Source organism: Drosophila erecta, unplaced genomic scaffold (assembly GCF_003286155.1).
Source record: "Drosophila erecta strain 14021-0224.00,06,07 unplaced genomic scaffold, DereRS2 tig00000000-arrow-pilon, whole genome shotgun sequence".
Taxonomy (NCBI): domain Eukaryota; kingdom Metazoa; phylum Arthropoda; class Insecta; order Diptera; family Drosophilidae; genus Drosophila; species Drosophila erecta.
Genome location: NW_020825194.1, coordinates 12,915,298 through 12,937,740, shown reverse-complemented (window position 1 = coordinate 12,937,740; position 22,443 = coordinate 12,915,298). Strand labels below are relative to the sequence as shown.

Here is a 22,443-nt window from a genome sequence, read left to right as displayed (position 1 = left end):
TGCCCTGCATAGTTCAATCATTAAAAGAAATCCACTGAATCTTAAAGTTTATCACTCAGACACATATTTTTCCTGGACGAACTTCATGGAAACCCTTTTATTAAGCTCGCTTCAGTCCAGTATCGTTGCCCCAAAAGTTGAACGAAAACACGGGAAAATAAAAGAAAAGGGAAAACACAAAGAGCAAATCAACTGGGACAGCTATCAGGCACAGGATGTCCAGGCAATGGGGCGACTGGATGGATGGATGGCTGAATGAATGAATGGACAAGCGACTGGTTAACATCCCGAGGGACAGTCAGTCTGTCGCCTTTGTTGCTCTCTTTTTTTACCATCGACTGCCAAGCAAAACATTGTTTTTGGTTCATTGCACTGGCAGTGGCCTCTATGTAGGACATGGTATGCAAACACCACAGAAGCGGCACTGAAACACTCGAAAACATACATCCCCAGGCGATACGTAAATAATCAGAAAGATTTGCAACTAAATAAGCAAATGTTGTTTGTAAATAACACCTAAACAAATCAGCAAAGCCAACCTTTTTCCTCTGCGGTCCCAGCTAAGTGCGGGAAAATTGCGTTAATGGGTCCCAGAGGTCCCAAACGAAGTGCTGATTCACTTAGCATAACTAAAATATTCAAGGCGGTTGTGCAACTTTTCGTAGCCTACTTTTTGGGGCAGAACAATTGAGGGTGTCCTTGCCGGTCCAATGAGATGCACATACATTGTTAAAGTTCATTACAAAGTCAAGACTTTCAAAATTTTCCGATAATAAAGTCCCGACTCCTCGTATCCACTCATGACATAAGCTCTAATAATGAATTTTTGCGGATAAGAAGATAACGTATACGCAAGGGACGCCGTTCTGTCTGTGGCTTACTTTTTGTCCCCCACACACAGCTGAGCTGAGACTCTCTGGTTTTCGACCAGAAGCTGTGCGATAGCTGCACTTTCCCACACGGACAGTTCTGACTTTTGGCATTTCCTTCAGCGTGTTCCCAAATGTCAAAGTTCAGCGCACGTCAGAGACAGACTAACTCGCAGGCTGGCGGACTAAGTAGAACTTATGCCAATCGATTTCGTTATTGATGGCCCCCATTGTTTGTTTGCTCTGCTTATTTTGCCTATCAAAACAGTAATAACTGAGCGGATTTTCGGAAAATTATTTAATTATCTAGCCAGGAGATTGGGTCACGATACTTGGCCAAATTAGGTTGGGCAGGCCTTAACTTCACGCCCTTTCTTGCTTAATTCATGAACGTCTAGCATCGATATACATGTGTTGCCATTCGGCAGATTGCCAGTAAAGCTCGTTTGCGGGATATTTTCATCTTCGCTTTTCCCTCTACTCTTGGCTGCTGGCTGTACGTGTGTGTGAAAACTTTTTGAATTAATAATCACAGTAACGTGTTGAGGGTCTCGGCTGTTGGTTTGCCCTTTTCCGGAGGCTTGGAACTTTTCTGGACTGTTTTTGCCCGCACATTTTTGATAGCCAGCACAAATCTGTGCTGGAAAAACTTTATAGCCCGGCTTAACCCCCCTTGTGGGTGGTTTGGCTTATTTTCTCGGTTCGAGCGAAGTTGCACCACAATCCATCAACGTCAGTGGCAAATTAAAGTTCTTTTTTATGGCAGCTTAAGCAGTTGCATTTTCTGTCAACCGTTTTATATAAACTGCAATGCGAGAAAGGGTTGCGGAATGGGTAAATGCAGAACTCTACATCCGGAGCTTCAGCACCTGCAGCCACATTTAACCCATTTTCCAGTTGCTTTTCCTTTCCGAGAATGCTTTGTGTTGATATGTGCGTTGGCTTGTCATAAAACAGGGCGTAATGTCTTTTCGATGGTAATTAAAACTGCCAAGCATTTCAGAGTAAATTGTGGCGCTGGCTCACGCAAATTGTGGCAGCTATTTCCGTCTGGGGTCAAAGACTTTTTGCTAAGCAATAAAGCTGATGCCACTTTAAGTCAAGAAATAAAATTGGGCTTGTGCATTTAAACTGAAGCCGAACGGCTTATTATCATTATATGAATTTGGGAATTAGTATTTTATTGTTTAAAGATTATTATTGGTGTCCCTAAAAATGTTGCTTTAAATTGCCTGTGTAGTTCATAAGTTCAGTTGCCTAAAGCAAATGTCTATTAAAAGCAATTTAAAAACTAAGGAAGACTTTTCTCTCCAAACGACCACTGGTAAATAGTTTTAGAGTGCAAGGGTTTTAATTAATTTTTTCCCAGCAATTAGCAGTATCAAAACCGCCACTCAGGACTATTTGCTCGGCTCCCGCTGGCAGTGGGTTTGTGGGTTATCAGGTTGCCACCGCCCACTTTCGATCCCCCTTTGTCCAACTTCCCCTACACCCATCCCTTTTTGAGGACGCTTTAATCGCCAGCTAAGTCGCGCTCTTTGTTTTACGTGTAATTCAATAAAGCGATGGTGCCTCTCTAACCTCGAGGTCTCAGTTTTGTTGTTACGGCGTCTGTCTACGCTTATCACGTACACACACACCCACGCACACCACACACTCACACACTCACAAAATACACACAGACACTCGCACTCACACTCGGTGCAAACAACGCTGACTAGCTGATACAGAAATTTCTTATATATTTTTTTTCACTTTAGCCGTGTTTCGATTTTTTGGTAATTGCGTTTTTCTTTACCGAAAAGAGCTAGAAATTCACTTGAAATTTCCTACGTGGACTCTTAAGTTTCCACTCGAATGGCCAATGAAGGTTAAACGATGAATTTCAAGGATCAAAAGTGAACACAAAATGTAGTTTAGATAATTTTGAGATTTTACTATGCGAATTTTGTGGAGCTAAAGAATTTTGGCTGAACTGTCAACGACGGTGATGAAATTTTCACTGAGCGAGTGGGCTTTTCATCCAAGAGTTTCCCACCAAAAGAAATGTGCGAATGTAAAGGCATGTAAGTACTCAAAGAGAGCGAGAGGAATTGGAGAGAGTTTTGAAAAGAGAGTCAGTGCAATGTTAATTTTAAAGTTAAATGCATACCCAATAAGCAAATATAGGTTGTTTTAGAATCAGGCAGAATTAGTAGATTAATTATGATTCAACATTTCCCAGGATTTTATAGATAACTTCTAAAAAATCCTTGAAATATACCGTTACTTTTATGTCGTTTACTAACTCTGGATGCTCTCTTCTAAGAACACCACCCCATTTACAGTTTCTGCGCATGCGTGAGTAAGAGAAACCTGCGGGCATATCGATTCATTGAAGTCTGCGTTACGCTACAAGTTCCAACAACCACCACTGAATAATACACTACTAAAAACCATTTAGGCAAGCCCGTTTACTTGAAAATTACATACATCACATGTAAATTAAATATGCAATTTTTTGTCAAAAAATAATTTTTGAAAACGAGCTTTACATATAATGTTTTTATATATTATACTTCAGACTGATACAAGGTTTTGAATACTTAATGGGAACAACAAAAATACAATATTTTTTATATAACGTTTCCAAATGGTTGAATATTAAAATGTCTTTCAAATTTATATAATGTTTCAAATATATACTGACAATAAGATAAGGCTTTTGCTTACATTTTCTCATTTCTTGAAATTTTTTAAAGGCAAGCGTGAGCTGCTGCTTGGGCGCCAAAGCCGTGGCTTAAATTCTTTTTCCAGCGATGTGGTAACGCCTTCGATGGCCAGAATGAGTAGCCAAAGTAAAAATGGGCAAAATAAACGAAGATGTGTCCAAAAAGAGCAGCGAAAGGAGAGCGCGCGCGAGAGGGAGAGAGAGAGAAAAATAATAAAGCAGCCAAGCTGAAACAGCAAAGCTTGACTTAGAGCGATTTCCGTCTCTGCGGTTCAGTTGCCAACGATCTCTCGAACTGTTAACGTGTCAAGCGGAGAGTTCCCGTCCAAATCGATTTAAGAATTGTAGTGCTTTTACGCGTTTCCAAAGTTATAAGCTTGCTTTCAGTGCGGAGTGCAGGTAGCTGAGTAATAGCAAATAAAAACAACTTTTTCGAATAAATAAACACATTTTACAAACGGCCCTAACAACAATAAGTAAACAATGAGCTGTTGCATAAAACTTGTTTTCACGTGTTGCTCACACGTCGCTCTGTTGAAAAGAGCAGCAAAATGTAAAAACTTTAAAGTGAACAAAAACTAAATAACAAATGGTTTAATGATGGAAAACTACTGCTGATTATAGCCAACTTCATGCAAAAAAGGTTTAGTTGGATGAGTGTCTAGCTAAAATTTAAATTATGGCAATAAATTGCCTGGAATTTGCGCGAATTTGCGAGTTAGTGGAGTTTTTCGTTTCTCTTCAAGATGCGCTCTTAGCAAGAAAACTTACCTCTCTTAACTGCAGCTTCAGCTGCGAGTTCGTTTTCTTCATTAACTAATATAAATGACTAACTTTTTTGCTAACAGCCCTAGGTTGACTTGAATGTTGCATATTACTGCCCAGCTGCCTTAATTATAAAGTTGTTTGAGAATGTGAGTTCTGAATTGCGTGTGTAGGTGTGTCAGGCATTTCCGCTTGAGTTTGCTGTTAGAAAAGCTAAATAAATCACATATGCGGGCAATAAATAACTTCTGGACACAAAAAATAGCATAAATAAAGCACATTTTTTGAGGTAACATGTTAGATATTAATATTTAGTTTGGCAATAAATATTCAATCTGATACAAATGACACTTTTTTTAGCGATTGCTTTGCCTTTTAAGCTTTTATGTCACATTTTCAGCAAATGACGTAAGTGGTGCTATTTTTTGTGATCTTTGCGGCAAATAAATTTATTTTCGAGCAAACTCGTTTGCGGCATTTCAACGCATTGTTTCATTTGATTTGCGAAACACTTTTCCGAGTAAACTCCACTTTGAGGTTTATTCGACGCGGTTCAATCGGGTCGGGGTCGAGTAAAAAACGAAATCGAAATACATACGTGAGAATGGGATGAGTAGCTTTAGGAAAAGGTAATCAGATCAAGAAGGGCATATTAAAAGATTAGAAATCCGATGCACTCAAGTCACGTTTGTATACTTAAAAATTTCATAGAAAGTTATGATCCACAAAATCCCAAAATCATTTCAAACAGCACTAAAAATTAAGCTCTCTAGATGAAAACGATGTGATAAATAGTAAATTCATACCTGAGATAAATTCTGTTTAGCACAACTGGGGTTAGCTTTTGTTCTCAGTAGTTACCTTGAGTCACTCGGCGGATGAGTAATTTAGTAGGAATGGGATTTAACAAATAAAACCCATCAAGTCGAATGCAGCTGCAGCCTGACAACTGCGTGAGTTGCATGAAGTGGGCTATAATCAGCGCCAGACAATTGCACAATTGCTCAATTGGGTGATAAACGTTCCGCGTAATTGCAGCTGCCCAAAAGGATAACACTAAAGCGAACAAAGGCAAAGGAAAGACTTAGGAAGCGAACGCGATGATGATGACGACCGGAAAGAGGCCAGATAGCCAGGGCCTTTGGCTCCTGCCCGTGCTGCTGTTTCTGGTTGGACAGGTAAGTGAAAGATAATTAGACCACTTTCTGGACATTTCACTTTTCATTTGCATACAATAATGTTCTGCGACGGCCATGAAAACGGGGCTAACTACCAGTCCCTACTATCTTGTACACTGCCTTTGTTTCTACCACATCCATGGATGGGGCTTGGCCCGAACTGGGCCTCTAGATTTTCCACGGCAATTTTCCAGGGCAGACAAATTAATGAACTCTACATTGACTGCAGCTGGGCCAGTTTATCAATAGCAATTGCCATCGCCGTGACTCCATCACGGTCATAACTATAACTCTGCAGGCAGGCTTAGTGCTCCGATTGCCCGATTGGCCGATTGCCCGATTCCCCGCCTACCCGCAGTCATACTCCAAATGTGCCACTGACCGATATCTTAACTTTTACCCAACTGTGCCCCCTCCTCGCCCTCCCCCTCAAGCCGCCCAAAAATTGGTCCATTGTTCGTGAGCGCTTCAGGAGTTCACTAGGTTTTGGTTTCATTTTTTGATTTAGCTTGGTTCGATTTCAGTTTTTCTATGAAATGGCACAAATCTATCATGGTGAGAGTTGTTAGGGCTCGCCAGCAATTGGAATTAGTTCAAGACTGGATTTGGTCAAACGGGGAGTTTTTCCTCAGTTTTCACGACAGCTCGAGCCAATAATATTGTTCAATCTAAAAAGTTATTCTGGCATGTCATGAACATAAGTTTAATAAGTTAAACATATCATGCGCTTGCGGATATCTTAATAACTTTCTGAGCTTGAGAAGTGACTTATTGTTTTTGGACAGCTTTAACCGTATGCAGTGAGGTACTTTTGTTTCCAATATTTTACATTAAGTTCACTTAATATTTTTTCCAAATTTGCTGTCACAAAATCATTGATTTCTGACTGGTCAAACGATTTCCTGACACTTCAGCTTTATAAACTTGACAAGATCCGCCCTTGTCGCTGCCCACATCACCCGCTGCAGAATTGATAACGGGTATGTTGAACTATCCACCGAAGTCAGCGGCCGTTGGGGAAAATGACATCATGAAATGCCGGGTTTCGGGGTGTGGGCGTCAAAATTCGCTCTCTGGGCTTGGCAAACAGTCGGCCTACGGCTAACAGCTCGGCTTGGAAACTTCAAGTACTGGGAAAACAGAGGCTGCGCGACCGAGTTAGTTGGCTTTTGGTTAATGCAAAACTCACAAAACCTTGAAGCATACGTAAAAGCAACGGCAAACAAAACGCAGTCTTTTAGGTAATTATCATCTTGTTGGCGATGATGATGATAATGATGACGACGGAGACGATGATATAAGTTTACCCATCGCCGCGTCTGGCCAAAAAGTCAGACGAGTCAGAAAATACCCATGTAAACAGCAACTTATGCGAAAGTAATTTTCGCCGCATGTGTGCGTGCTGAGTGTCGGTTAAAATTGAAACTTGGCTTGGCTTGCGGTACTCAGCCAACCCGCTTTTCACACTCATTAAGCAAATAATGAACTAGCGCCTTTTTCGGCTGGTTTTCAGTTACCCAAATGGCTGTTAGCACAGGGTCCAGTCCCTCTCTTTCCCTTCGATTAATATGCTCAACGCACCGACGTTTTGACATAGAGATGCCCAAAATTAGTAGACGGTTAACTCATTTAAAGCGACGCCTTCTTTCGGCGTTAAATATTGACTTGCACATTAGCGTGTACTTGTACATATTGTCATTGCCATGTTTTTGTTGTTACGGGCCATTAAAATCAGTTTCAATGTCAGCGAGCAGCGAACAGAAATAAGCTGAAAGCGAATGAAATATGCTAATTCTCGATGCCATCCGATTCAATATGAATATATGGCAATCCATACGTAAATGTGTATATAAGAAATGAATCGGTTTGTATTGCCATGTCGTCATGGCTTTGCCTGCCAGCAACCATATAAGAGAACGAAAACAACCCACCATTTATTTTCGATTCGGTGTATGAAGTTAAATTTACAAAAAAAAAAGAGCTCAGAAAATAAAACCCAAACAACGAACAAGAATGTGGCGTTTTTGGCCAGAAGTGACGCTTTAAATGCGGCCACAGGTAGTTTGTTTTGCGGTTGAAGTTGTGAGGATTAAACAAAATTTTGGAGTTGAGTGTTTTTCAGTGAGGAAGAAGCCAAACTTTTTAGCCAGGCTTAAGTAAACTTGATCTCACTTATTTAAGCAGCAGCGCGTAAACAACAACGCGTGAATCTTAACTTTGGCAGACAAAATAGGCTGTACTTTAATAACAAATGCATGAAATTTGTATTGAAAACTAATTGAACGTCAACTCATTTCGTATGCCACGCCATATTTGTGAAACTAGCAAAAACCGAAATTTCAAGTACAATTATTGATAGGAAGTCTTGTTTGCTCTACAAATACCAATCACGACTTGAAAAAAAAACGTTTGCGTAGAGTGAAGAAACTTGAGCTACCCACTTGATTTGTTTCCCCTGCGAGGGTATCAAAATAAACCGCAAATCCATTCTCGACTGACAAGCACGTGCTTCACAACGGCTGCCAAAAGCCAATTGAAGTGCCCCACAGTGGTCTCAACTCTCGGCCCCTCGATTCTCCTTCTAAGTGTTCAACCCTACCTGAATTACTGCTGCGGTTGCCGGCAGGCAGTATAAAAATAAAGCTTTAGTATGCGTATGAATGTGCTCAAAAATATGATTCATTGTTTACACAGACTTAGTCGCGGCTATATTATTCTCAGAACTTTAGATGAGTTAGCAGCAGAGGCCGAGAATTTAACAGGGAAACTTCATGCGGCCGCCAAACAAAAGACTTAGACAACAAACCCGCTGATTGTCGCGGCCATTTCATTGAAATTCTTGAAGTTCTTATTTAGTTTTTGTTTACCGCTTTTTACGAGTATGAGTGCTAACGGTTTGTCCCAGATACAGTTGGCCGAGATGGTTTTATCAAATTGAGCCGGGATTTATTTCGTTTTTGCTTAAGCCGCTGATAACCGCAGAATGCCGACTGAATATCAAGCCTTAAGTCCGGCCATTGTGGTCCAATTAACAGAAAATATGAGCATCGCAGAGACGGCTGCATATCGACCACAAAAGTGATCACCACTGGGTGCAATGAAGTGAACTGCAGTTCTGGCCGAGACCTGGCAGCCGTCTCCATACACCGAACGCCACGCACTGGAGACCGGGGCAATTAGAAGAGCAACCAGTTTGGTCACTGCACGCAACGCCAGTTCAGCACTGGGTTAGTAGTATCGTAGTAGTCTACCAGGTCCGACTCTGATGTCTGGCCCCTGGACAGGAAGCCATTGCCGTTGCCATTGCCATCCCGTTCTCTCGATCGCAAGAAGATGTCGACTTGCCGCGACTGGACCCATTAGATTGAGTGTGCGCAGTTAGATTCTATGGCTTTTTGGACATAACTCTTGGGGAGTTGGCCTGAAGGAAATCGGCCAACAAAATTGCATGTTTATGTCAAAGCTAAGAGATTTCAGCACGGAACTGTGTGAGCTTCAGTGGTGACAATTGGGCTATCTTTTAGATATTAAAAAGTCTCTTTATTGTCTTCTTATAATATATGTTGCAAGAGAAATTTTAAATACTTGACAACATATGTATAATAATAATCAAATATTCAGTTTTTTTTTAGTTTATTTTGCTGAAGTCCATATTTTATTCTTTTTTGATATCGCTGGTATCACTGGCGAGCTACCAGCTCTGTGGGACAATAGATACCAATACACTTGGCAAATAACCGAGCCACTGAGTTGGCGCAATTTAACGCAGCGCTGATCCAGCAGTGCGAATTATTTTGCTCAATGCTAGGCCGATCGGTGTAGCGTGAAATTCATTAAAATTTATGCAAAAGTGTTTGGCATATTGGGTCATCGGTGGTCGCAAGTACGGAGAAAGTTCTTTCTTTTGTTTGACTTTGGCTGACACTGCCTGTGGCTGGGCTAGCACATGTACATTATTTGATTAACTTGCATTGTTCACCTGCAGGTTTGCTCTGCTTCTCTGCGTTCTCCGCCAGACTGTCAGTCAGTCAACAGAAACAGAAAAAAAAACAATTTAGCAATTGTTTTTACCTTTGTTTTTCTGCTCCAGCTTCGGTGGCCCGAGGTAAAAGTAGGTTTTATTTGAAACTAATGGGAAAAACTATTCCCCAGTTCTGCTTTCCTACTCGCTGCACGGCCGACTGTCATTGAAGCCCAGGGCTTTTTGGGTAATTTTCAACTCAGTATGGGACTTGGCCTGGCTTTCAAATTCTGTCCAAGATGATGCGCATGGAAAGTGCACATTTATGAAAATTGCAGACACACCGAGGGCATTTTTTTTGTTTTTGTTTTCCTGGTTTTTGGCTCGGGTGCTGGGAACTACTTTTTCAGAATGTGCTTTTCGTGCAGCCAAACTTTTGTCAGCAATTAGGGCGATGGCCAAAGAAAGTGTGACAGCTTTGATGCCAACTCAGAATCACGATAAGCGATTGTTTCAATCAAATAAATGATGACTAGGGGTAAAGTCTGACATTTCAAATGAAAGTTTGCACTGCCATTGCACGTTGGGTGGCCATTTTTGTGACAATGTTAGTCTATTACTACGCTATTTGGTCTTCAAGCCTAGTATACAAGACAATCAATAACTACACTCTGAAAAAAAGTAATAAGCAACTGTTTAAGAAAGGCCACTTTAAGTCACAGAAGATTATTCCAAAAGGTACTCTAATAATGCATTTGAAATTATATAATTATTAGAATTTTTGGGTACTAGAGCTAATTTGTATAACAAGAACTTTTAAGGGCAGGAAAATATATGCTGTACTCAAAAATTAAACACAGAGAAAAAAAATGAAGGTGCACTTTGGCTATTAACATTGACTGTATGCATTTGGTGAAATGAAGATGGGAACGTTCGGATGAAAGAGCTGCCCATTCTTGGCCGCCCAAAGGAGGCTAATTCAATTAAAGAAAACTTTCAAAACACGGCAAGCCCTTGTAAGCAACAAGAATAGAAAGTACTTAGCATAATTTCCCAGCCGGTCGGAGCGAAACTCATTAAAAGAAGACATTGGCTGCGGCTACTGCTGTTTTGGAACTGGATTCTTCTGCGGACCATCGATAAATAGGCAACATCAATAACCAGCAGAGAACACAACGTTTGGAATGTTGTTCAGCAATTTTTTGTAGTAGCTACAAAGCTTTTCTTTCGAAGACCTTTCAACAAAAGGCCAGACATATGATTTGGATTTTGGGGACTGAAGAAGGGGTTGGGTGGCGAACAAGTGCTTATTATTATATTAATGGTACGACAGCGTTTCATTATGAGCCGCACACAATTGACCCACCGAATCGGTGGTAGGGTCGTCGCCAGAACGTGCAGACCCGCCGACAGAGAGTCAAAAGGTGGGGCCAACAGGTAACCACCACCACGGAGGAGCCATCGAGGGTCCAAGCGACGTGCCATGGAATTAGCGCGTCAGAACTTCAATGGAAAGAGCGCGCCGGCAATTGAAATTTAATTGAAGGCGCAGCGACATTAATTGCCAACGGCCTTTCTTCATTCTCCCCAATGGGTTTGTTTATCTATCGGTGAACCCTAGCTCCTAACTCCTAACTCCTATCTGCTGACCAAAAGATAAAACCGTTGGAAAAACCCTTTCAGCTGTCACTTCACTAGCCGTTTGCATTATATAATCAGGCAAAGCTCGAAACGGGTTTGCTCCACCGGCGATGTCAGCTTCATTAAGCTTTTCGGCCAGGTCCAAGCCGATGAAGCTGAAGCTCTGGCCAAAAGCCACAACCGCCACATAAATACGCTCCCATCTGGAGTTTTTCGCGGTACTGTAATGCGAGTTAAACGGCAATTTATGCGCTGCCAGCGAAAATACCGTGACAATTTGCAATCAGCAAGCATTCGCTGGACTCTTGGCCATCTGAAAACCAGGCTTAGTCTTAGTTGGAGCTGACAAGGCTTGGCCCGGACTTTATGTTATAATTTACTTCGATCCGAGCTTTATTGCCCGAGCGCCACATAGCGGAAATTCAAATGCACGCGAAATATGTATGCGACTCCCCACCTTTTGTTATGCACGAGTTTTTTGTTTTTCAGCTTCTAAGACAAACTGGCAGCACATGTTTTTCGACTCCCAGCGATCGGAATATGTTTGGCAATCTATTTCGGCCAGCTATGCGCAGCTGCATTCGGACTATTGGAGATTGTATCGCTCGACTAAAATCTGAAATCATGAAAAAAAATAATAAAACTTCGCTGGCTCTTGTGAAATGCTTAAGTTAAGGGAAACACACCCTGGCTGGCTGGCAGCGTAAATTGAGTGGACCTAGCAGTGCACATAAATCACAATCACATTTAATTGCCCGAGCTAAGAAGGTGCTTAATTCGATATGGGAATCTATAAAACTATAGAAAATTCACCCATACTCTTCTTTGTTACATTTCCATGCTCTGTTTAAAAAGAATTAATAAACAGAATTAAAAAACACATTCATTTGTCTGCAGACACATAGATACCAGTTCGGTTTTATGATAGATCGTTAGTCCAATAGCTACAACATTATTTCCCATGCTTTCCAGCATATTCATGGCGGTATCCCGGCTCAGACTGAACTCCATTTTTCACTTAAAGCCGTGCAGTTTTGTCATTCTTAAGCAGATAATTGCTCGGGCAAAAAAAATAAACTAAGAAGTACAAACGAGTTGGCCTTCCTGTACTAATTGCCCACGTCACTTGGCTTAATAGCTAAGCTGCTTAAATGCGGCGGTCCGAACACTTTTATTTTATGGCCTGACCCCTTGCAGCCATATAAATCACATCCAACCGGGGCACCACTTAATGATCCTGGGCGAGTCCGCGAGGCTTTTGGGTCTCCGCATCTGGTTCCAGCTGCGTTTCGATTCTGCGATACGATTTTGCATGCGGTTCGGTCCGGGGAATGGCAAATGCAAGGAGTAGGAATTTGTGAGAAATCACTCGGCCGTAGTGTCCTGCGGGGAAAATCCATCAAGCCAAATGCCGCGGCTCACTGCCTCATTGGCCATGGCGTGACTGGCAGCGCAAGTGTCTAATTGTATTTGGGTTTGCTTTTGGTTTTTTGTTTTCTGTGTTTTTTGTTTTTTCCTATTTTTTGCCCCAACCACAATCAGAGCGTGTTGCATAATACAATAGCGGAGTGCTGTACTTTGGGTTAGCTATTTTAACAAGCCGCCGCCACACTCGAAACGATAGTGAAACGAGCATGCAAAAACTATTTTAATTGACTGCCGCCTGCAGTTGGCGAGAAGAAAACAAAAAAGATAGCAAACTAAATGCAAAAATCCATGCAAAACAATTGCCTTTTCGCCGAGCGACAAATTGTCATGGGAGTTCGCCGTAGTCGCTCTGGGGACCCACTCATGTGACCCTCGCAGCGCATTGAACTCCCGATCGACGGAGACGGTGGCTATCCACCAACCACCATCGCATTGTCATTGTCTCTCCCCTGGATTTGTGTTTTTATTTTCCTTTGATTAAAGTGGCCGGCGCATCGAGATACAATAAATTGCTGATGGCATGCAAAGTGGATGTTCTAGTTGCCATAGAAAGTGGCACACTGGCCAACATGCTTTTGGCACTGTCAGCGTTTTGGAGCGGGTAACTGGGTCATCCGGCTGCATTTCACCTGACGCACAGTAGCGGTGGATGATCGGATGGGAAATTAATTGCTTCAATGACTGCACAAAATTTCATATTTTTCGCTTTTTGGCAAGCCAAAGGGCGAACGGGATGCTGCCCCTGTGCGCCTTTTGAAAGTAAATATAAATCAAAAGCCTTTCGCCTGCGACAGAAACTGGGATCAGGCTGGCTGTCCAGGGGAACTCCCCTCGACTTGGACAGCGCCCGAGGGCCGACGAAACGTGAGCCCAGTTGGACCACAAAGGCGGTGTCTGGGCGATTGTCATGACATGGCTTACTTAACTTTGGCGCGGCTTATCTAGCGCCTGCACTCGAAAAATGATTTGTTTTTTATAGTTTTCCGATTTCAATTTAAGAGCTAGTACACAATCCTCATTAGAGCTTAAAGTCTGCCTGCCAGCTTTAACAGTTTAGTCGTTTTCTCACTAGCAAACGAGTTCGTGTCTTAAGTCTTTCATTTGTCAAACGGAAGTAGACATATGGAAATAATTCTGGCAGCCAGTGTCTTTTATATGCAAATTGAGAACACAGCTGAATCGTTATGGTACTAATTGGTGCCATAGAAGTCGGATAGTATTGGCACAGGATTTTTTTTAAGTCTAACAAAAGTATGAAAATAACCTCATCCTAGCTTAAAGAAATCATAATCCCACAAAATCGATTTAATGGAATTCAAAGAATTGCGGCTCACTAGGTTCTTAACTTTTTTTGGTGTACCCACTTCATTCTTTGGACCGTCATTCCCTAACGTTCTGCGGCTCTAAAGCTGGAGCACAAATTCAATTATCACGACGGAGCGACAGCAGCCCAAGTCGAGCACGCCAATAAATTATCTTAGAGCCAAATGCCTTTGACAGTGCGCTCGGCTGTAAGCTGTAAAGTGACCCAAAACGTGCAGAACTTTGGCAGCTGTGTTCTGGCCCAAAGTTCTGTCCAATCTCCGGGTCCGTGTGCGATGCCTTTGCCTTTGCCTTTTTGCAATTAATTGCGACTACGGCTGACTCTTTGGCTTACCATTTTAAATTAATTTGAATTTTCCTCTTTGGCTGCTGTTTCCACCGTGTTTGTCCAATGAGTTGGCATTAATTTGCGGTCCGTGTTAGTGTTAGTTCCCAGGGTCCAGAAATCGGGTCAAAGTTATTAACCAGAGAAGATGGTAGCCATGCCTAACGATTTTCGCATTTCGTATTCATTGCAGGTCACAACACAGGAACCACCAGCTGCCCCTTCCGAATTCGCACCCCATGTGACGGCCACATGCAAGGCGGGCACAATGAACATCAAGGTGAAGATGAGCTCCGGCTACACGGGCGCCGTCCACGTCCGGGATTACCGCACTCCGGGCTGCATGGCCATGGGCGATGGCAGCGACCAAGTGGCTTTTAGCCTCAACCTGTGGGCCAAACAGGGCGCCAGCGACTATTGCGGCATCCTGGTCAGCAACGTGAGTGGGAGCAATGTAAGCATAACATTCCGCGCTTCTCTAACGAACCTAATCACTAAACCATGCACAACTTAATGTTGCGGTTGGGAAAATATCTTAAAGTCGATCAAAAGTTCCAAAATAGACTTCAAGTAGGTGTTAGGCGGGGCAAAAGAAAGAAGGGCTAAAGAAAACAGAATGCCATTAAATAATGTCAAAGTTCATGGGAATAAAGTAGTGCTCTACTTTTTAAACAAACAAGCAGGTTCGTCGAGAACATTGCATACTTTTTTTTTGCTAATATCATACAATTAGGTAATGTAATTGTGTGTAAAATTATACAGAACACGTTAAAGATACTTTGCAAAGCAATTGACGCAAACCAACTTAAAGAGACCCGCTTTATCAGCAATTGCCATCCGTTACCGACACAGCCAGAAAGTTCGTGTCCTAAGTCTTTCGCTTAGCACCTTCCGTTGACAAATTGCAAATTAATTTCGGCAGGCAGCCAGTAAAATTACCAAATTACCACCAAAAATTGAGGCAGTGAGTTAGTGCAGAGACCCTGCCAAAAAGCCACCAACTGTGAACTATGAGGCAATCTTTTAGCAGCTGGAAAACTGCCGATGCAAGACAACAGACACAAGAGACCAAGAAATGGGGGACTAGAGATACCTGATGCCAAGGTCTGAGACTTTGTCTGGCTAAAAAGGGCACGCATGTGCATAAATTTTAGCCCGCCTATCGGCCGTGTACTTGAGTATTGGCCCCAAATCAACGCAAATCAGCTAAGACGCTACCCTGGTCGCGCGGTCTGGTCGACGTTGCAGTCAATCTATATAGTAACGATGGCAATAAAAATCAAGTTTAATCCTACGTGCATCACAGGCGTTGACAGACGGCGACTGCAATTCCGTGTGGGTCTGATCCGGCTTTTTCCGCTCGTACACGCACTCAAACAATTGCCAGACAAAGGCAAATCGCATTAGCCATGGTGCCCTGTGGCCCCATGCAATGCGTTGAAATGCAAATTATCCATATCCATAGGGCTGGCTGCCAGATGCTTATAAGTACAAGCACATACAGCATTATTAATTGCAATGTCAAATCCGAAGAACCGCACCCTGTATTCCAATTTTTGCCCCTCTCGACAGCCTGTTGGTGTATGAAAACTAGAGCCCGGCTTTCGTTGATGGGGAGATTCGCAGCTTCAAGGCCCACCTTCCTTTCGGGATGCGAACAAAAAAAGGGGAGGTCCCCCATAAAATTAAATCACGCTTATCGCAACTGCGGCTTGAATTTTATTTTTATGTGTACACAAACGAGCACATAGCCGCAGCTTATGTACAAGGCTGTACAGTAAACCATGGGTTCAAACAACCTTGTGAAAAACATCATTTAGATTTAGAAGCTGCTTCATGAAAGAAAACTCATGTAGGCTTTAACAGTAAAGGAATAATAAATATAGAATATGAAACACAGCTTTAAAATAATCAGTTCATGTGCTTATAAAATAATAATCATTTGACAAATATCTACACCTTTACTATTAAAACTTAGAAATGAAGAAAACAGCTTAAGAATCTTTTAGGTGCTAGAAGAATAGGTAAGCGATTAGTTTTGAAACAAGCATAGCCAAGTATACTTAGGAGTGTTACCCCTACTACGAAGACCAGTGTTGTGTTAATGAGTTCACTTACTCGGAGCTCCACTGTGCCTTAATGTTTGCTGGCTGTTCTGGAAGGGAGTGCCTTGGCAGCTTGCGCCGGCGTCTAGTCTTCAGCTGCAGACGGCGGATTTCACATGCCCAGACACGGCTTTCCACGCTTCGACTTTGACAGCATTCCAGGCTGCTGTTGTGGTTGTTGTGGCTGTGATGTGGATGTGGATGTTGGATTCGATGTTGTGGTGCCGGCTGCGTGGAATTTGTGTCAAAAGAATTGTTTCTGTGGCGGCGGCAATGTCGATTCTATTTCTTGGCAAATATTTTTCGAGCGGCTTTAATTGCTGGAGCGAAATGCCGCCACAGCTGACCTTGGCCAGCTAAAAATGCCGACTGCATCGACCACTTTCGCCCTCGTCTCAGCAGCTCCACCACTCCTACCTACCCGCACTGCCACCTCAAGATATCTTTAAATCTGCTCCGGAGCAGCTGGCAGAGCATGAAATTGGCGCTGACAATGGCCAAGACGCCCAGCAATTTTTACATAAAGTTCAAGACATTCGAGGCATTGTGGCTGGGCTGGCGTACTTGAACTTATTTTTCTTATTACGGGCACTATTATTGTTATTATTTCTATTTTCGCTCCTGCTGCGAGTGGGTTGCCCCAGTCGAGATTGTTTGCCATTATTTGATGATGGCAGCTGTGGTTCTTTGTCTAGCACCATTATATACATTTAAATGTTAATTGCGAATGCAATAACCAAAGAGCGTAGTAGGCAGTTGCCGCAAGATAATTTGCCATCGGGCAATTTCAACACATTTAGACGGCTAATGGGAGTCGAGTCGCTCATAGAGCCTACTTAGTTCTATTTTCGATGGCTGGGGAGGGCATCAGCTTGCCATTTTCCTCGGCCATTGATAATAACCCGATAATGAGCTCATCCGCTGCGGCATGCAACTGCGTGATGCATGAGCTGGGCCACAGATTGTGACATCACAACGTTCCCCACCAATGGAGCGACCATCCAAGGTATTATTTAAGACCACTGCGATATGTTGTGTTTATTTGCTAACCGCTTTAACTGGCCACTGACCAAGCTCTAATCAAGCCACAACCCCATTCATCAAAAGCTTTAATACCCTGACAAGTGGAGGCGTACGATTAAACCAATAACAGCGAGATAACATAAAACATTTATAAAAAAATAATAGATATACTCACCCAGTACTTACTGACTTCCATTGACACTTATTTACTGGGCAGTGCAAACTGGCTTAACTGCCAGCTGGCGCAAAAGTGACAAAGAAACGTGTACTTTTTGTACATCTCTTTTTATGGAAAGCTGTTGCGGGTCAAGGTCGTGCTGTAATATAGGAAAAAATACAAAACAAAAAAAACAAATACAAAATCTTCAAACAAATGTGCTCAAACCTTAGGCAACAGTTACAGCAATTACTGCGGAAAATCTTGGCCAGCCGAGCGCAGAGATTCTTGGAACAGTTGCCCATCTGGAGTCACATTCCGCTGCACAAGCCAGCTGCAGATGATATTCAAAATGATTCTAAAATAATTACCGAAATCCATGATAGCACGGCCATAGCTGGGCAAGCCAACAGCAGCTGAAGAGCAATCAGAGTCAGGGAAAAACTAGCTGAGCTAGGGAGAAAATAAACAACTGGAAAATGCGTCACACTTGGCGGCTTTTTGCATTTCCTCGTTGTGCGATTGCATCATGTGACAATTAACATGCCACAAGTGCAAGTTGCAACCGTGCTGTTAAGGCAGCCACTTACAGTCAAAGAAATTGGTGAAAGTCGCGTGCGAAAATAGAGTAATACTGAACAGCACATCTTTACATCTTTACAAATAAATTGCAGAAATATACTGCTTAGCCTTTTAAATCTATTGGGCTCTTTACAAGAAATCCTTTCTACAAATAACAAAAAGGGTTATGCAAATGCTGGTATCGAAAGACGATCTTAGACATATAGTTTAGAATGCATTTTTGCAAGTGAGCTGGCTGATGCTTGGCTATGCTCCTGTTTTATGGGCAAAGCCGCGGCTTTTCCAACCAATCAACATTAACGTCATGGGCATAAAGCTTTTAATAACCGACAATTAAGTGAACTATTCCCCTCATCTATCCACCCATCCATCCGTCCACTCGATACGGAATCCCCCGCAGCGAACGGAGGAGCGCTCCATCCAATTGGCCGTGCGTGTGCACAAGACCCTGGAATTGGCGGACGATAAGTTTTATGTGATTACCTGTGGCAAATCGGGCTATGCGCGGTAAGTAAATGCGAGTGCGAATGCGAATGCGAATTCGAATGCTTATGCTTAACCTGTCTAGACAATTGCACTTAAGTTTGGCTCTGATCTGTTCTGTTTCGGCTGCGATGTACTTTACTCCGTGTGTGCTGTAATTTTGGTCAAGCTTCCGTCAGATCCAAGTGCTGGCCAATTTCCACAGACTCGAAGGCGGCAAATCAAATGGCAAATTGTGCTTCGATTTGGCGATGCAGGCATGTAGGTGTTGCTCGCAACCCACCGTTTGCCATTGTTCGCATTTCTTTCTGCCTTTTGCGGAATTAGAACTCCAAGGCCATTGAGCTTTGGGCCACACAATTCTTAACGATTTTTTCACTCCATCACCACATAAAAAACGGAGAGAAAGAGAATTATTCCCTAAATGGCGAATAATCAACAAATTTATAGTGCTTACTGGGCAGCAGTTCAATTAACGGTAAACGGTCTTGAGGGGCCCGATAATCATCTTGAGGTGAACAAAAAACAATTTAATTTACCTTCTCGCCTCGCGGCTCATTTGCATAATGCCAATGACTTTGCTCGACTGCGAGAGCGACTTACGCAAGTCTTTCGCAGCTAAAACTCAGTTAAAATGCCCACTGAGATGCTACTAGTGGTAATACCATCACAAAACCTCGGATGGGAAATAAAAATGGCATTAAAAACGGTTTTCCAAAACGTTGCGCTCTGTTAAGCCCGGAAAAAGCAAAGAAATTGTTAACAGAATTTGTGCGGTAAGCACAAACATTAAAATCGTGCCTGCAGCCGGTGCTACAAGGCGAACAACAAATAGTTTTCGACGTGTCTACACATACATATATTATTGTAACGCGGCTTATCTGGCCCACAAAACAACTGTCTGTAGCGCAATGACCGGCCATTGCAATTGCAATTGCTATTGCATAATTGCAGAACTTGCAGTTGCAATTGAAGCTTGGCCCAAAGCTTTTGGGTCTATTGGCCGCTATTTTAATTAGCCACCAGCCATACGGAGTAATTAAAGAGCCATTCACCGTTAAACCCCACCTGCTAGCATATTAAACCTCTATGAAACCACCAATCCCACTACTTTTCCCCAGCGATGACAATGCCCATGTGGTGCTCAAGTTCCTGGAGAACGACCACAGAGTGCGTGAGACGGTCTACGGTCACGAGTACAAGATCCGCGCCGAGTTCTCCAAGCCAAACGGTGGGTAGTCCCAGCCCCGGGCTGTCTGGCTAAGAGTCCGTATTTAGCTCTACTCTCATATTATTACCATCCCCAGATACCTATGGCCTGCGTGTGGGCAACTGCTTTGCCTTTGATAAGAAGAACAGGACCCAAAAGCTCACCGACGACAGCGGGTAAGTCCATTTACACCTCAATTATTGGGCCGGAAAATAATATATAAGTACATGGTTAAAAAAGGAGCATCAATAAACTCCTTAAACAACATGCATTGCGTATAGTAAAACATCAAGTAACATGAATTCTAAGCAATTAAGTAATGAATATAAAATATTGGCCCGGATATTCCGGGTATAACGTTTCATAAAAAAGTTAGCAGTTAATGGCAGCAGTTATTTCCAGTGCAAGCACTTTTATACTTACAATTTCTACTCCCCCAAAGCTGCCCCTATGACTCGAAGATCATCAGTCGCTTTGTGCCCACGGCAGATGGACGAGCTGCCGAGGCGGTGCTCTCCTCGATGTTCAAGTTCCCCGAGGGTAAGGCCTGGATTTTCACCCGATTAGGCCAGATAGCAACTTTCCTTGCAATAATTTTAGGATCCGAGGTGCATCTGCAGTGCGATGTGATCCAGTGCTATGGCCGCTGTGTGGAGATCGATGACTGCAACGATGTGGCTCTGGCTGGATTTGGCAAGGGCACCAATGGACCCCGGAAGTTCGGTCCGAATGAGGAGGGCTCCAGTTTGGCTGGAACCACTGTCTTTGTGCTTGATCCCGCCGAGGCTAGATGTGAGTTAAGCAGCTGAAAGGTCTGCGTTATTTATGATATTTATTTTATTTATTTATCGGGGCAGTGATCTCGGGCAATTGCGAGGATGGCATACGACCCAGTTGGCTGCTGTGGCTAACCATCACCCTGGGCGTGCTCTTCCTGATCATGTTGCTGATGAACATTTTCCTCTGCACGGCCATGAGCTGCAGTTGTGCCAATACAGAGGTAATAAATCTTTTATAGACTTTTATAGAACGTTTCTCCTGTTTCTCCTGTTACCCTTGTTATTCTGTTGTTCTCACCCATTTAAACACTTGCAGATCATCGAGAAGGAGCCATCGATTATCGAGGAGTACGATCCGTATCGCAGTTGGCATGGCAGTCAGTACGGATCCCGCTACTCGCTCCATGGCAGGGATGCCCACAAGGGCTACACCAGCGGTGGCTCCACGATACACTCAAATAGGTCTGATAGATATTAAGCTGCCTCTGCCTCCACAAAACAAACAAACAAACAGTAAACACACACAACACACCTCTATTCTACACTTCAAAATGCATCTGATCTGCTCTCGCAAATTATTTTCTGGTTGCTGTGGAGCCACACACACAATACAAAAACAAAGCATGCCAACAAAGTATCTTGTATCTGCGTATCTCTATGTATCGTATATTTATATATATATCCTGGACAGCAAAGACAAAAGACCAACAATTACAACACAACAGATCACAAAAACAGAAAAATCAAAAACAGAATGAAAACCCATTTCGTGCCTAGTACTGCAACTGTAATTAACCGATAGTAATTTGCATTTGTATACTGTATCTTTAACTAACTCTCTACCCCTCCATGCAAAAAAAAAAAAAACGAAAGACAAACGGATAACTAACTGCCAATTTAAAGCGTTGCTAACTAATCTGTCTTGAAGAACCTCTTTGATCCCCTACTTTCTGCAATTTGAAATGTATTGTATTAAATCCAAACTTATCCAACGTACTTCGAAGGTCGATGCCAATCGATAATGATAACGATTATGCAATTGTGCATTCGCGTCCAGGCTCTAGACATTCCACGTTACACGGACAGCGCGCCCATCGGGGACCGCCCAGTAATATATGATCAGATCCCAATCGATAAGAACGCGACCATATTGAAAACTAATTGTTTAAGCTAGCCTAAGTGTTTCCCAACTCTCCATCTCGAGTTCTGAGTCTCAAATGTACATAACTACGTGAAAATGCTAGCCGCCGACCTGCAAGTTTTCCAAATTTTCTCCAAACCGATGGTGGAGACGAGATGCCGCTGTAAAATACTAAACTAAACGTACTAAAGTTCTCTTTGCCTAATTTTAATTCAACCACGTAACATAAGTCATTAGTCTGTCATAAGTGCGAACGAATGTGTATTAGTGAGAAGTTTCAATTACTTGTAAAAATAAACAAAGGCAGGCCAACAAAATTAAACTAAAGTATAAAGTCTACAATATAGTCTAAAATGTTAAGCGACAAACATTTGGCAATGCGTTAAACGTACGAATTGTAATTATTTAAAATGTAATCATTTAATTTAATAAAAACTAAAAGGTACATTTTGAGTTTTATTTAGTTCTGCGCTGCTCATAAAAGCATTGCTCTGCTTTTAAAATCCAAATGACTAAATAAAGATAACTGAGTCTTGGGTCACGTTAAATGAATGTGATTCTAAAAATAATATTCATTTAATTTAAGATTTATTAGTTTTTGACGAGCCTGCATTAATAATGAAAGTAAATAAAGGGGCCTACTAAAGTTATAGTAAAATCACACGATTTAACGATCGCACTTTTAACAATTTGTTTAAATGTATTAGCTTAAGCTACATATATAAAATTTCAAATACATACAGTCCAGGTTTTCCATGAAGAA

General features: G+C 42.3%; 1 protein-coding gene across 1 annotated transcript; it reads left to right on the top strand.

Moving 5' to 3' along the window:
• The first annotated feature begins 3,829 nt into the window (after positions 1 to 3,829).
• On the top strand, positions 3,830 to 21,791 carry LOC6552103. Its single transcript, XM_015154470.2, has 11 exons — positions 3,830 to 3,978; positions 5,383 to 5,522; positions 14,394 to 14,654; positions 18,468 to 18,574; positions 19,672 to 19,781; positions 19,858 to 19,936; positions 20,203 to 20,300; positions 20,361 to 20,552; positions 20,618 to 20,760; positions 20,856 to 21,001; positions 21,544 to 21,791. Exons 2-11 carry the CDS (start codon positions 5,445 to 5,447, stop codon positions 21,656 to 21,658), a joined length of 1,329 nt encoding a protein of 442 aa, XP_015009956.1. The 5' UTR covers positions 3,830 to 3,978; positions 5,383 to 5,444; the 3' UTR covers positions 21,659 to 21,791.
• Positions 21,792 to 22,443: the final 652 nt, after the last annotated feature.

Bases quoted from the DNA above. Each gene is read 5' to 3' on its own strand.
- LOC6552103 (XM_015154470.2), top strand. From the start codon at position 5,445: ATGATGATGACGACCGGAAAGAGGCCAGATAGCCAGGGCCTTTGGCTC. The intron at 5,523-14,393 runs GTAAGTGAAAGA...TATTCATTGCAG, and splicing joins TGCTGTTTCTGGTTGGACAG to GTCACAACACAGGAACCACC. The intron at 20,301-20,360 runs GTAAGGCCTGGA...CAATAATTTTAG, and splicing joins GATGTTCAAGTTCCCCGAGG to GATCCGAGGTGCATCTGCAG.